This window comes from Oryx dammah, unplaced genomic scaffold (assembly GCF_014754425.2).
Source record: "Oryx dammah isolate SB20612 unplaced genomic scaffold, SCBI_Odam_1.1 HiC_scaffold_26, whole genome shotgun sequence".
Lineage (NCBI taxonomy): Eukaryota > Metazoa > Chordata > Mammalia > Artiodactyla > Bovidae > Oryx > Oryx dammah.
The window spans coordinates 76,457,128-76,470,931 of record NW_024070210.1 but is presented as its reverse complement, the minus strand read 5'-3'; the positions used below and the strand labels follow the sequence as shown (position 1 = coordinate 76,470,931).

General features: G+C 36.3%; 1 protein-coding gene and 1 long non-coding RNA gene across 2 annotated transcripts in view; both read left to right on the top strand.

Moving 5' to 3' along the window:
• Positions 1-13,804, top strand: part of SUPT16H (SPT16 homolog, facilitates chromatin remodeling subunit) — a 35,900-nt gene that overhangs the window by 984 nt on the left and 21,112 nt on the right. The window contains exons 2-4 of the mRNA XM_040227141.1: positions 12,427-12,519; positions 12,849-13,019; positions 13,645-13,797. Of these exons, the coding sequence (XP_040083075.1) occupies positions 12,427-12,519; positions 12,849-13,019; positions 13,645-13,797 (417 nt within the window). The remainder of the gene's footprint in view (positions 1-12,426; positions 12,520-12,848; positions 13,020-13,644; positions 13,798-13,804) is intronic.
• Positions 1,923-7,013, top strand: LOC120853372. Its single transcript, XR_005718770.1, has 2 exons — positions 1,923-4,879; positions 5,165-7,013. It is a non-coding gene; the product is annotated as an uncharacterized LOC120853372 (long non-coding RNA).

Genomic DNA, 13,804 nt, shown 5'->3' with positions numbered 1-13,804 from the left:
AAAAGACATACTGCTCACGCGCAACCGCCTCCTGTTCTAGGCCCTGCCGTGGGTAACACAGAAATCTAACGCTGAAAACCTGCAGGTTTTGGTAATGCAGAAAAACGATGTGATGCTTAAAACCTTATTAGTTTTCTCCGTGGTTGAGGATCCAGGGCACGTGTTTAGAAAAAGAGCTGTTACCGTTTCTGGTCTAAGGATTGGGCATTTTTGATTGCTTGAAAAAATCCGCAATTAAAATTTTATTTTTGTGATGATAATTTATCAGTTCAAACATTTGATTGCATCCTGTGGTGTCTTCTGAGCTATCCAGCTGAAGTATGACCTCTGAACTGTTGTCATTCAGGGAAGATAAAGCTAAAGAGGGCTTTTTAAAACCTGGAGAGCATTGGGACAAAAATGATCAGTTCTGACTTCAGCATTGTAAATTGCCTTTGAAACTGATCTACTAAAAACTAAGCTATTAAAATTGATCATTTGCCTACCATTCATACTAAAGGTTCCTGTGCAAGTTTTATCTTTTGGGCATAAATGCATTAGATGATTGAAAATAAAATGGGCTTTATGCATTTTATAAGCACAACTAAGAGCTATGCTAGGCAAAAGCTGAAATAAATTTATTTTAAAATTTTTTACTGGTTAATTTCTACCAGATGTTCTTATAAGTTCTCTCACTGTCATGTTTTAAAGTTTGAACGTAATCCATATTAAAAATACTTTTCTAAATGCCCAGATATTTCCTGAAGATTAATAAGTACTATGATATGAGTAATAATCTCAAATGCCTGCTCTTCCATTCATAGACCCCCTCCCCCCAAGTCACACACCTTTGCTGTAGTGGTGGTTTCTAGTCCCAGTGATTCAGAAGTTGATCAGATAACCCTATCTAGACCATTCCTTGAAGCTAAAATTAATTTAGAGCTCAAAGTTCCCATACATGGTAGATAAATGCAAAGCATGTACTAGGGAAATACTTGAAGCCTAAAGACCCATTGGTAAACTCAATGTCGATGACAGTCTTTAAATCCACGAAAGTTAAGTTATTGGCCCTATTTTTTTGTTTGTTTCTCTAATGCTAAAATTTATCTTGGCCCTTCTATCATTTGAAAGGAGCATGTTAAATGATAAGATCCTGATCTTACAAAGTTACAAGCCAGTATAAAAATGTACTTAGCAAAATTTATGTCATGTCATTATTAAAAAATCTATTTGAATCGACTTCCTACCTTGCTATAACTGTGAGTTTTAATAACTGTGCTTAGACCCCACCTGTCGAATTGCTTTATGCATTGTCTTTTCCAGGTTACAGCACTTTCATCCCAACCTGCTTAACTAACGATCGTAGTTTCCGGAATAAGTTCTGGTTGCTTATCCTCTTAGGTGCAGCAGGAAAATAGTGAAATACACAGGGGCAAGCTATATTTGCTTTTCTACACTTATTCCTTTTTTGAGTAGGAAAATTGGCCTTGAAATAATAATAACTTGTAGTTAACTATAGAAATCCCAAAACTTGTGTTGTCCACTCCCATCTTCAAAGAAGACAAAAATTAACCAAAAAACTAGTTTAGACTCCACACCCACTTGTAAGTTTTAAATACCCTTAAAGCATTAGCCTTACAGAATGGTGTGGTTGCTTCTTGTAACTCCAATGCTGTTCACACAACTACCTAGAGTTGTAGAGCATGAAAAGGCTATTTTTTTTTCTTTTTTAAAATAAGAGTAGGAACTAATGTGTTTCCTTATCTCATTTATCTGCAAGTTGATTTTAAGGTACATTTTGGGAGGCTATTGTAAATAAGATATATCTCTTAATTACAGTTTTCATAATTATGTCCCGAAAAGAGTTGGATTATCACACACTTCCTTTTTTGAGTAGAAATTTTTCAAACCTTAAACCTTATACCTGAGTGAATAGTGTTATTTTAGTGATAAGATAATGGGCTTTTTTTTTTTTTTTTTTTTAAATGAGAACTGCTACAGCAGGAAGAGTTTGCAGCACCTTTCTGTCTCTGCAGTAGAGACCCCTAGGTAGTGACCCTGGGTGGTGAGCATGAGCTTCTCCCCTGTCTTCTTACACTTACCGGGTCCTTATTCAGAGCTTCCCAGTCTTTTCATGACTGTCATTGTTTTTAACCAAGTGGTAGGATTAGTACTTCATGGGGGTACAAGTGGGGAGGTTACCCACTATCCTGGGATCCCAGCTGCTTTGAGAACTGAGGGGAGATTGTACCTATGCACACCTGTAACTCATTTGGGACCTAACTGTTGGGACATGCTGCTGTGTGTGAACCTTGACTTCAGTCATCTGCCTTTTAACCCAAAAGAATTCCATTAAAAAAATCAGAATGGTAGCTCTTTTCCAATGGAATGCTGATCCATTGCATTCATTCATGTGGCACTACACTACCCATCATGACTGGGGAGGTGAGTGGCCCAGCCTCGAAGAGGAAGTTTGTGCCTATGGAGAAAACTAATAACCTGTAGCGTCAGTGTTTCTCTTGAGTGGTGATTTCTGGCTCTTTGCTGATTTTTGTTGTGGACAAGTTCTTGTTCTGGATTGCTCTCTAAGACTAGGCAGTGACTTTTGTGGCTTAGGAAGGTTCTTTGAAATATGGGCAATTTTCATACTGCTTTTAACAAGAAGACAGTTTGCTTCTACCTATCTTGGTTGCTCACTTATCTCTGGAGTGAACTAGAAAAAGGTTTAAATAGTGCTTTGGTTTCTTGAGTAAAGAGGAAGGCTAGATAGAAGTAAATACCTGGGCAGGTTGAGATTTGTTTATTCTGTCTTACTCATTTTTGTTTATTTTTTTGCCGCTATTGCAAGTGTCATGCCTGGCATATAGTAGGCACTCATTAAATGCTGATAATTCGATTTTTGAGCTTTTATACATCCCCATCTTGGTTTGAAGAGATTTTTATGAAGGCTGTACTTAGTGTGATCATAAGTCTTGCCTTTTCTGAAACTGTCTACCTGTTATCCCTGTGTAATTAATGGCATACCTTTTTATTCTCACAGTTGTATCAGTTTGGGTGATGAGTTAGATTGGTATCCTTGGTATAACTAGAGACTTAAAAAATGTTTTCTCTTTTAATGCGATACCCTTTTAGCTTCAAAGGAAGATAGTTGTTCCTCTGCTGCATATTCTCCCAACTTTTATCATTCAGACACCACTGTCACAGTTTTTGCTGATTCCTTACCGCTTGTATTATTGATATTTACCTTGCATTTTAAAAAAAAATCCATTTTAGTCATGTAATACATACATACGTTTTAAAATAACAAATTGTTCTAAAAGCCTTAGTATAAGAAACTGTCACCTGCCACAGAAGCACCCACTTTCCAGTTCTTCACTTCCTTTAATATTTTAAAGTAATATCTATATATTGTATCAATATTTCTTGGTTTATCAGTTTTAGATATTAACTCTTGTTTTGGTAGAATTAGGATTTAAATTTAACTTAAACCATAACATTTCAATTTCCCTTCCTCCTGATACTTCCTGTAAATTTCTTGACATAGTTATGAAATATTTCAGCCTACAGAAAGGTAAAAGAAATTTCCAGTGAGAACTCATGTGCCCCCTGCACCTAGTTTATACAATTAATATTTTTTATCATACTTACTTTATCACATATCCATCCCTCTGTGATTTTTTTTCCCAATTTTTAGTAAAATCAGTTTACATTGTTACACTCATGTAACTATTAAGTATAATTAAGTTACTATTAAGTTTTTTCATTTTTCCTGGCATTAATGATTGCTTCAGTTTTTCTCCTCTTTTAAATGTCCTTAGCCTTAATTTTTTCCTGTAGATCTGTCGTAATCTTATCAGTCTTTTATTCTAAAATTTTCGTGCTCAACGTATATTTTATTCTGTTTTTGTTTTTTAACCACCACCACCCACTCAACCTTACATTATTCTGCTCTGTCTGTGCAGGTTGCGTTCCAGTCTGTTGAACCTTGGAACTTGCAGTGTCCCCTATATCCAGCAGTCCATGTTGTGATTTTTTTTTTCCCTTTGTTTTGTTAGATTGTTTCTCTAAGAGGTTCTTAGGAAAGCATACGGAGAATAGATGTTTCTTGAGCCATTATGTGTCTTAAAAAGTTTTGTCTCTAGTTTTCGTTAATAATAATAGTTCAGTTAGTATAAAATTCAAGGTTGAAAATCTCTGAGAATTCTGCTCAGAATTTGTCAACTATTTATCAGCCTTCAGGCATTCAGTATTTCTTTTGAGAAGGGTGATGTGATTCTACTTCCTGTTCTAATATATATGGCCTATTGTTCTCTGTAAAACATCTCTTTATTCCTCATGTTTTGATATTTCACTGCTTTGGTATGAATCTTTTTTTTTTTTTTTTTAACCCTTTGCATTGAGTTGGGAAGTGGGGGTCCATTTTAGTCTGAAGACTCACATCTGTCAGTGCTGGAATTTTGCATTCTTTGATCATTTTCTCCCCTCCATTTCCTCAATGATCTGTTCCTCCCCTGCACCCCCAGAAATTCCTGTTTAGTGGGGTTTAGAACTTTTGGCTTAAATTTGTTATCTTTTTCATTCCATTTTCTATCTCTTTATTGTCTACTTCCAGATGCTGTTTCTTGACTTCATCACATTTTTTTCCTAAGTTCTTTCTTATCTCCTATTTTTCCTTGCTTCATAGATATACTATATTTATTTCTTGTAGGGGGGTTGTTTTATTTTTATCTTCTGTCCTCTGCCATGTCTGTTTCCCCTGGATTTCTTTGCTTTCTCTCTTACGTGTTGAACACTTCACAAAAATCAAATTGAGCCTTGGCTACTCATTTGTGTTAAGAATACGGTAGTAAGAAACTGGTGGGAAGCTCTGCATGAATAGGGTCTCTCAACTAGTAGAGAGGTTGCTGCTGCTGCTAAGTCGCTTCAGTCATGTCTGACTCTCTGCGACCCCATAGACGGCAGCCCGCCAGGCTCCCCCGTCCCTGGGATTATCCAGGCAAGAACACTGGAGTGGGTTGCCATTTCCTTCTCCAGTGCATGAAAGTGAAAAGTGAAAGTGAAGTCGCTTAGTCATGTCTGACTCCTCGAGACCCCATGAACTGCAGCCTGCCAGGGTCCTCCGTCCATGGGATTTTCCAGGCAAGAGTACTGGGGTGGGTTGCCATTGCCTTCTCCGAGTAGAGAGGTTATGGTAGAGTAAATAGATTAGCTTATTCCCTGGAGAACCCCTCAGATACTGGCAGTATCCTCAAGTATTTTCTGTGAATTTGGTGGTGACCAAAGAAAAACTCTAATTCTTGTCTTTGGGGCAGTTGTCATTCAAAAAAACAGACTTTCTGGAGGAGGAAATGGCAACCCACTCCAGTTTTCTTGCCTGGAAAATCCCATGAACAGAGGAGCCTGGAGGGATCTCAAAGAAGCAGACAGGACTTAGCGACTGTGCATGCATACCCAGGAAATGTGCTCTTGGCATTTATTAAGGTGAGGGAAAGAAATGGTCAACTGAAAGGCAATTGACTATTTTCTACCAAACAGTGTTTGAACTAAGCTCTGTCTTCTTATTTCTAAAAGTAACTACATTTAAAAAGTCCACTTAGGATTCAATGCAAGAAAAATTTCTGCCAATAAAATTGCATTCTTTCTATTAAACTAAGAGAACAATTTAACCTCCTGTTTCCATTTTGGTCTTGTCTCCTAGGAGCCTCCGAACTAAAATAATGCTTAATTTCTGCTGTGATTCTCAAGATCTACATAGTTATTAGGTTCTAACCTAATAATTTTGAATTTTGCTGTTATCTCTGTTTTAATACCAGAAGCCACCTCCATTTGTATTTTGATAATACAGAATTTATGTTAAAATCAATTAAATCATTGACTAAAAAAAAAACAGACTTTCATTGAATTCCTCAGCATTTATTAATTGCTTTCTGCTGGACCTAGTATCTAGAGCTTTTTGAGCCCCTTTCTTCAGAGAATGCATTGTTTTTGTGGGAGGATTAGGAGTTTTCTCAGGGCTTCCATGAACTAGGGACTTAAGCTTGCTGACCAGACTTCTGTTCTTAGCCCTGAACTCACCATGTATGATATGTCCCTTTTCCTTCTCTAATACTTGGTGCCTCCTGAGTCCTGAGCCTATAAGGGCTTTACGAGATACACACACTTAACATCGATATCTTCTGGCTAAGAATGCTTATCAAGCACTTAGTCATTTACCACTCTCTCATCTTCCAAAAAACTAATCTTAGTACATAATGCTTTCCAAGTCTGTCTGTGTTGTTGGAGATGGAAAAATTTCATTTGTTTTTAATGACTGAGTATAGTATTTCATTGTATATGGGGGTGTGTATATACACCCCACATCTTTATCTGTTCATCTGTTGACGGACACTTACGTTGCTTCCGTATCTTGGCTGTTGTAAATAATTCTGCAGTGAACATTGGGGCACATATATCTTTTCAAAGTAATGTTTTCATTTTCTTCAAATATATGCCCAGGAGTAGAATTGTTGATCATATGATAGTTCTAATTTTTGTTTTTTGGGGAACCTCCATACTGTACAGTGGCTGTACAAATTTACATTCCCACCAATGGATTACACAAGGGTTCCTTTTTTTCCACATCCTTGCCAGCATTTGTTATTTGTGTTCTTTTTGATGATAGCCATTCTGGCTGGTGTGAGAATATCTCATTGTGGTTTTGATTTGCAATTCTCTAGTGATTAATGATGTTAAAACTTTTTCATGTTGGCCATGTGTGTGTCTATTTTGGAAAAATGGTCTTCTGCCCATTTTCTAATTGGGTTGTTTTTTTTTTTTTATATTGAGTTGTGTGAACTGTTTATCTGTTTTGGATATATACATTAGTTCATATCATTTGTAAAGTTTTCTCCCATTTAAAAGGTTTTCTTTTCATTTTGTCAGTGGTTTGCTGTACAAAAGCTTTTAGTTTAATTAGGTCTCATTTGTTTATTTTTGCTTTTGTTTCCTTTGCTTCAGGAGAGAGATCCAAAAAAATATACTGCTATAATTTATGTAAGAGTGTTTTGCCTGTGTTTCTTCTACATTTTGGTCTTTAATAATAATGATGGCAAACACATAGTAGTTACTATGAGCTAGGCACTATTCTAAGTATTTCATATACATTTGCTAGTTCAATTCTCACAGCAACACTTACAGATGTGAAGATGTAGGAGACTGGAACACAGAAAGATTGGGTCACAATAAGGGGTGAGGTCATGGCTTTGAGCCCAGGCAGGCTGTCTTCAGAGTGAGCCCTCACCCAGTAGACTTACTGTCTCTCTGTACGTAAAAGGCAGAAAAGTTAGTCAAATGATCCTAGGTCTCCTTGTAGATAAAAATCAGGAACTTCCCAAAGAAATTCATCTTTATCTTTAGGACCCCAATGAAAGTATTCTTGCCTCTATTCTTTTAACTGAAAGAGACAGAGGTGGTAGAAAAGTATATCTTTATACTGTTATAATACTTGTATCCTAATGAAAAATATCCATCTTAATATGTGTATTTTAATTAGAATTTCAGCACCTGTTTTTTTTAAAAGCTAAATCATCATTAGTGTGAGAACTGCCTATGTGTTTGTGTGGGAGTTTTGAGTGTGCTAAGTCTTGATTGGGGGTTCTGAATATGATGATGCCTACTGCAGCTAAAGTTTTATCATGAGGCTTACAGATTACATACAGAAAGTGCCTGCTCAGTAAATACTGTTCCCCATATGAAACACCTGTTTCAGCAACACTTGACTGGTAAGTGGACTAGACAGACTGGAAAGTGGGAGAATTTGGTGACAGAGCGGATTGGATGAATGTTGAGAGTCTGCACACCAGGAGTCACTGCTGTAAAATGGTTCATCTCAAAAAGGGAGCACAGGAATTTGTCCAGATTTGACAAGGGGCCAAGCCTGAGTCCTAAAGATCTCCCAAGCAGAAGAGGTTAGGTGGGAATCTGAGGCTGTTTAAGCAGCAGAGTTGAGCCCCAGCTATCTCGAATAGCCAGTGCTTGGAACTGACTGTACAACTGGTCCTGGGGCAGCAGCAGCTAGCCTTGTGGCTTTTTTTTTTTTTGCCCCACACCCCCAGTATTTTTTTGTTATTCATTTGTTTGTTTGTTTATTCATTTATTTTTTTGGCCACACTCTGCAGCATGTGGGATCTTAGTACCATGACCAGGAATCAAACCCATGCTCCTTGCAGTGGCAGCATGGAGTCTTCCCCACTGGACCACCAGGAAAGTCCCCCACTCCAGTATTTTAAAACAAATTCCAGGCATAAGTTAATCTGAAAATATTTTAGTATTGTATATAATTTATTAAAATGTTACTGTGGGCCACATGTTATTTTTGTTTAATTTGTGTTTAATTGGAGGATAATTGCTTTGTAATGTTGCATTGGTTTTAGCTGTACAAGAATGAATCCGCTACAAGCATACATATAACCCCTCCTTCTTGAGCCTCCCCCCCGACCCTACTCCCATCATGGAAGTTTTACAAGCGGATTATTAATCTCCCACAGTTTCAGAAGACTATTTTCAGATTTAATCTGTATTTATACGCCTTATAAGATTTGAAAATACAAAACAGTGTCCAGGGCTTTGCTGTCAAAATTGTTGACTTTATTGTCATCCTTTTCATTGAATCACATTTTAAGAAAGAACTTTATTGAAATTTATTATCTTCAGATATTCTGCATTTATTTCTCCTGGTGTTTATAAAGAATCAGTCAGAAATATTCTATGAAATGGTCAGAGCAGCTGGGTTCCAAGAGAGATTAGGATTCATCCTCTCACATTTTTGATGGACAATAGAAAACCAGACATTTTATATTAATGCAAATCCTTGAGATTTGATGGATTGGTTTCCCATATCCTCATAAAAAATCTGAGTACATAGGTCTTTTTTTCTCGCTTCCTATTTTCAGTTATATTGAGATAACTTTGTATGGTTTTCCTGTTATTAATGATTAATTATGTAATTGTATTCTTTGTATATCACTAACTCAATGGACATGAACTTGAGCAAGGTCTGGGAGATAGTGGAAGACAGAGGAGCCTGGTGTGCTGCAGTCCATGGGATTGTAAAGAGTCAGACACAACTTAGTGACTGAACAACAACTTTTTAAAAATTTATTACTGTGTATTTTGAATTTTGTGCATGTTGATACCCATTTCTTTGTGGAAAAATTCTGACTAAGATTTTAAGTATCAAAAAATACTAAAAGAGACTTTTTGGTTGGTTTCAGTGGTATTTTTGAAGACATGTTTAGGGAAAAAATTTATGTATTGGTAGCCAAAACACATAAATATAGGGGAGTACCTGTTGCTAATTTTGGGGGGTTATCAAGGTACTGGTAATGCTGTTGCCACAGAATCCCACGTTCACTGAAGAACTGGAATGTACGTGGCAAAGCTGGGAGGAGAGACGACCTGATGCCAGAGTTCGTGTTACGCCACGTCAGGGATCGCAGGACAGTGGTCCCCAACCCTGAGAACAGGACCCTTTTACAGTCTTAAATTATTCCACTCCACACGACCTTTCTTTATATTTGCTTGATCAAATATATAAAGAAATTTGGCTTCGTATATACATAAAGTTGGAAAAGGGAGAAATTTTAATAAACTCTTCAGATAACTATGGATATTCTTTGTTACTACACTAAAACTCTGGAAGTAGTTAATCGTTCTCTTTTTTTGGCCTCTCGGCTTATGGGATCTTAGTTCTCTGACCAGGGTTTGAACCTGGGCCTTTGGCAGTCAAAATGCTGAGTCCTAACCACTGGACTGCCAGGGAATTCCCTGGAAGTGGTTATCTCTTGAAAGTTAGTTATAATGTGGAATTTAAAACCACAATAGTGACCTTTCATACTCAAGTTACGATTTTGTAACATCATTGGCTGGTTATTTGGAAAATATTGTTCCCTCAGTTGTATATATATGGTAAAAATGTACACACTTCATTATATAATGTTGGAGAATTGTGTATGTTAATATTCTGCTGATATCATCAGAAAAGTTCTTGAATAAGTTGAGAAGTTGTCAAGTTCACAATGGTGAGTACAAGGTTTTCCAATTCTTATTTCTGTTTGAAGGCTCAAATTGCATTATTAACAACACATTTCTTTCATTTTCCTTGAAGTGATAGACTCACTTCATTCATTTTTGAGAAAATGTATGCTAGATATCCAAGTCTGTGACTAGTTTATTACTGAAATAATTGAATTGATACAAGTGCTTTTCCTTGAGACAGCTGTCATACTTCAATGTACACACAGAAGTGCTTTGGATATGCTTTCCATTTCTTTACAAGACTATTAAAAAGACATATATTCAGAGATTAGGATTTTATAATATTAGTCATTTTTACTGTATCAAGGACATTTTCTAAGTGAAACTGGCTTTTTTTCCCTTTCTATTGAGTGTGTAGTAGTGATGAACATAGCTTGGTGCCACTACCTTGATTTATGCTAATGCACTAGCAGTTTTAATTACCATTGTTTTTGCATCATCAGTGGGAACTAATGATAAAATCTTACCAACTTGAAGGTAAACATTTTCTCAGTGAAAATCAGTGAGGGAATGCATAAGGTTACTATATAGTAACTCCTTTGGTTTATATATTTTGTTTTGCTAGAGAAATGCAGCAGAACCCTCAATTGCTATTTTATTTGGATCCAGATTGGCATCCAGGAGTCTTAAAATGTGGAAGAATCTTAAAGAAATTTTTTAAAATTGAGATATTATTGATTTGTAGCGTTATGTATGTAGGTTTTGTCTTGGCCATGCCACATGTCTTGTATGATCTTGGTTCCCCAACCAGGGATCGAACCAAAGCCCCCTATAGTGGAAGCTCAAAGTCCTAACCACTGTACCACCAGGGCATTCTCTGTAGATATTTTTCTTGACTTTATAGGGAAATCAGAGATTTGAGCTTATAGCTCACAGTTATCAGTGCTTTGGTCTTGTAGAACAGTTCAGGAGTAGCTAATGGTTGGACTCACAGATCTCAATTTCAGGACTTAATACAAAGCTGCAGTAATCAAAGCAATATACTAGTGTAAGGGCAGGCGTGTAACTCAGTGGAATAAAATTGAGAATCCAGAAATAAACCTTCCCATTTACATCGTTTCTTTTTTGATGTGGTGCCAAGACAATTTGGGGGCGGGAAAAGAGGTTAGGCCCCTTCTTTACACCAAACACAAACTTTACTCAAAATGAAGCATAAATGTAAATACAAGAGCTAAAACTATAAACGTTCTATAGAAGAAAGTATAGTTATATCTTCGTGTCCTTGGGTTAGGCAAAGCCACCTTACATGTGACATCAAAAGCACAAGAAAAGAATTTGGACTTCTTCAGGATAAAAAACTTTGTGCTTCAAAGGACATCCATACAAGAGTGAAAGGAGAATCCACTGAACAGGAGAAAAAAATGCAAATCATATCTGATAAGAGACTTTTACGTATAAAAAAGAACTCTTACGACTTAGTAATAAAGCAATAACCCAGAGTGGGGAAAGGATCTGAACACACACTTCTCCAAATAGGTATACAAATCATCAGAATCACGTGACTGGGAGCTCAGTCAAGATCATTGACCATTGTGGAAATACAAATCAAAACTGCTGTGAGATACTTCATACCCATTGGATGGCTATAATAAAGTTAAGTGTTGGTCAGCATGTGGAGAAGTTGGAACCCTCACACGTTACTTTTGGGAAAGAAATTTGTGAAACAGTGCAGGCACTTTAGAAAACAGTCTTGTGTTTCCTCAGAAAGTTAAATATAGAGTTACTATATAAGTAGCAATTCCTTACCTAGATATATACTCAAGAGAAATATGTGCACAGAAAAACTACTAATGTTTATAGCAGCATTATTCATAATAGCCAAAAAATGGAAACAACTCAAATATCCAACAGTTGAATGGATACAATGTAGTATATTCACATAATGGAATATTACTTAGCAATAAAATGGAATGTGGTATTGATAAATGCTAAAACATAGGAACCATGAAAGAATATTAAGTGAAAGAAGCCAGACACAAATGCCATGTATTATGATTCCATTTATATTACATGTCCATAATAGACAAATCCTTAGGGACAAATGAGGTTAGTGGTTGCTAGGACTGAGAGGAGGTGGATAATTATTGCTAATGGGTTTTGGGGGGGAGAGATAAAAATGTTAGATTGTGATGGTTGTGTAACTGAATACACTGAAAACCACTAAATTTTACACTTAAAGTTGGTGAATTGTATATGAATTTTGTCTCAGAAAGCTGTTTTAAAAATAGAGTAAGTAATTACAGTAAGGTTGCCAAGTATATATGTACCTTAAACTTTGAATTTCCATTAGGAGAAAATTATGTGTATCTTGGATATATTCCTATTGTGCTCATATGAAAAGAAAATGACCAAATTATCTACTCTGCCTTTCAGAAAGGAGAAGATGAGTATGCCAACGTTGATGCCATTGTTGTATCAGTGGGTGTTGATGAAGAAATTGTTTATGCTAAATCAACTGCCTTACAGGTGAGAAGTTTACAGCTGTGTTTAGCCCTGAGAGTCACTGAATCAGCTACTGTTCAGTATGGTAGCCACTAGCCGCATTAAAATTTCAGCTCCTCAGTCCTCAGTCTCAAGTACTCTGTAGTGGCTATCCTGATAAACAGAGGATGTGTAGAATAGTTCTTTCACAAAAAGTTCAGTGAACAGTACTAACTAATCTCATTTCATTGGAATCTATATCCAGGTTCTCACACTACAAGATTATTTTGAAGTTAATTCCAGATACTTTATTTCAAATGTATAAATATATTGATTTTTTTTGTATCTGTTCACACTGTTGTCTTTTCCCATAGACATGGCTCTTTGGTTATGAACTAACTGATACTATCATGGTATTCTGTGATGACAAAATCATCTTTATGGCCAGCAAGAAAAAAGTGGAGTTCTTGAAACAGATTGCCAACACTAAGGGCAATGAGAATGCTAACGGAGCCCCTGCCATCACACTACTCGTACGAGAAAAGGTCAGAACAGACAAAGAATTCGTCATAAATAAGAAAGAATGTTTAAAAGTGGTAAACAGAAAAGCCTTCTAGGAATTCAAAAATACAAGGGGAAGATTTTAGCTAACTGTCATTTGTTAGAAAGATAGAAAAGAAAAGAATTCAGTCATCCTATCAGTTTGCAGTAACACAAATGGGTGATGAAATTATGGTGAAAACTAACTTTATCCATGCTTGAGGATACTTCTCTTAGTATCTTAATTAGGACAAAAATCTTTAAATATCCTTAAGGAAAGGTATACCTCATTTCCAATTTTTATCAAATGTAATCTTTTTTTCTTGCCCACCTGACAAAGGTTTCTTTTCAGAATGTTGTTCACCTTTGTATTTCAGTTTCTTAGCTCTTCCTGAAGTAAAGAATAGTCTTCTCAGCTTATGTGGCACTTCACTTAAACATATAAATATATCCAAAGAAATTTTGTGTAAATTTTGGTATACCACAATCTTCCCTAAAGAAATAGGTAGGAAAAGGGGAGATAGAATTTATTTCTTTCCATAGTTTAGAATATTCTCTACCTAGTACAAGTAGAACACAGATGTCTAATTCTTAAACTAAACCCCCTTTTTCTCCCTGTGGCACTGACAGAATGAAAGCAACAAGAGCAGCTTTGACAAAATGATTGAAGCCATTAAAGAAAGCAAGAATGGCAAGAAGATTGGAGTGTTCAGCAAAGACAAATTTCCAGGAGAGTTCATGAAGAGCTGGAACGACTGCCTCAACAAAGAGGGTTTTGACAAAGTAAGAA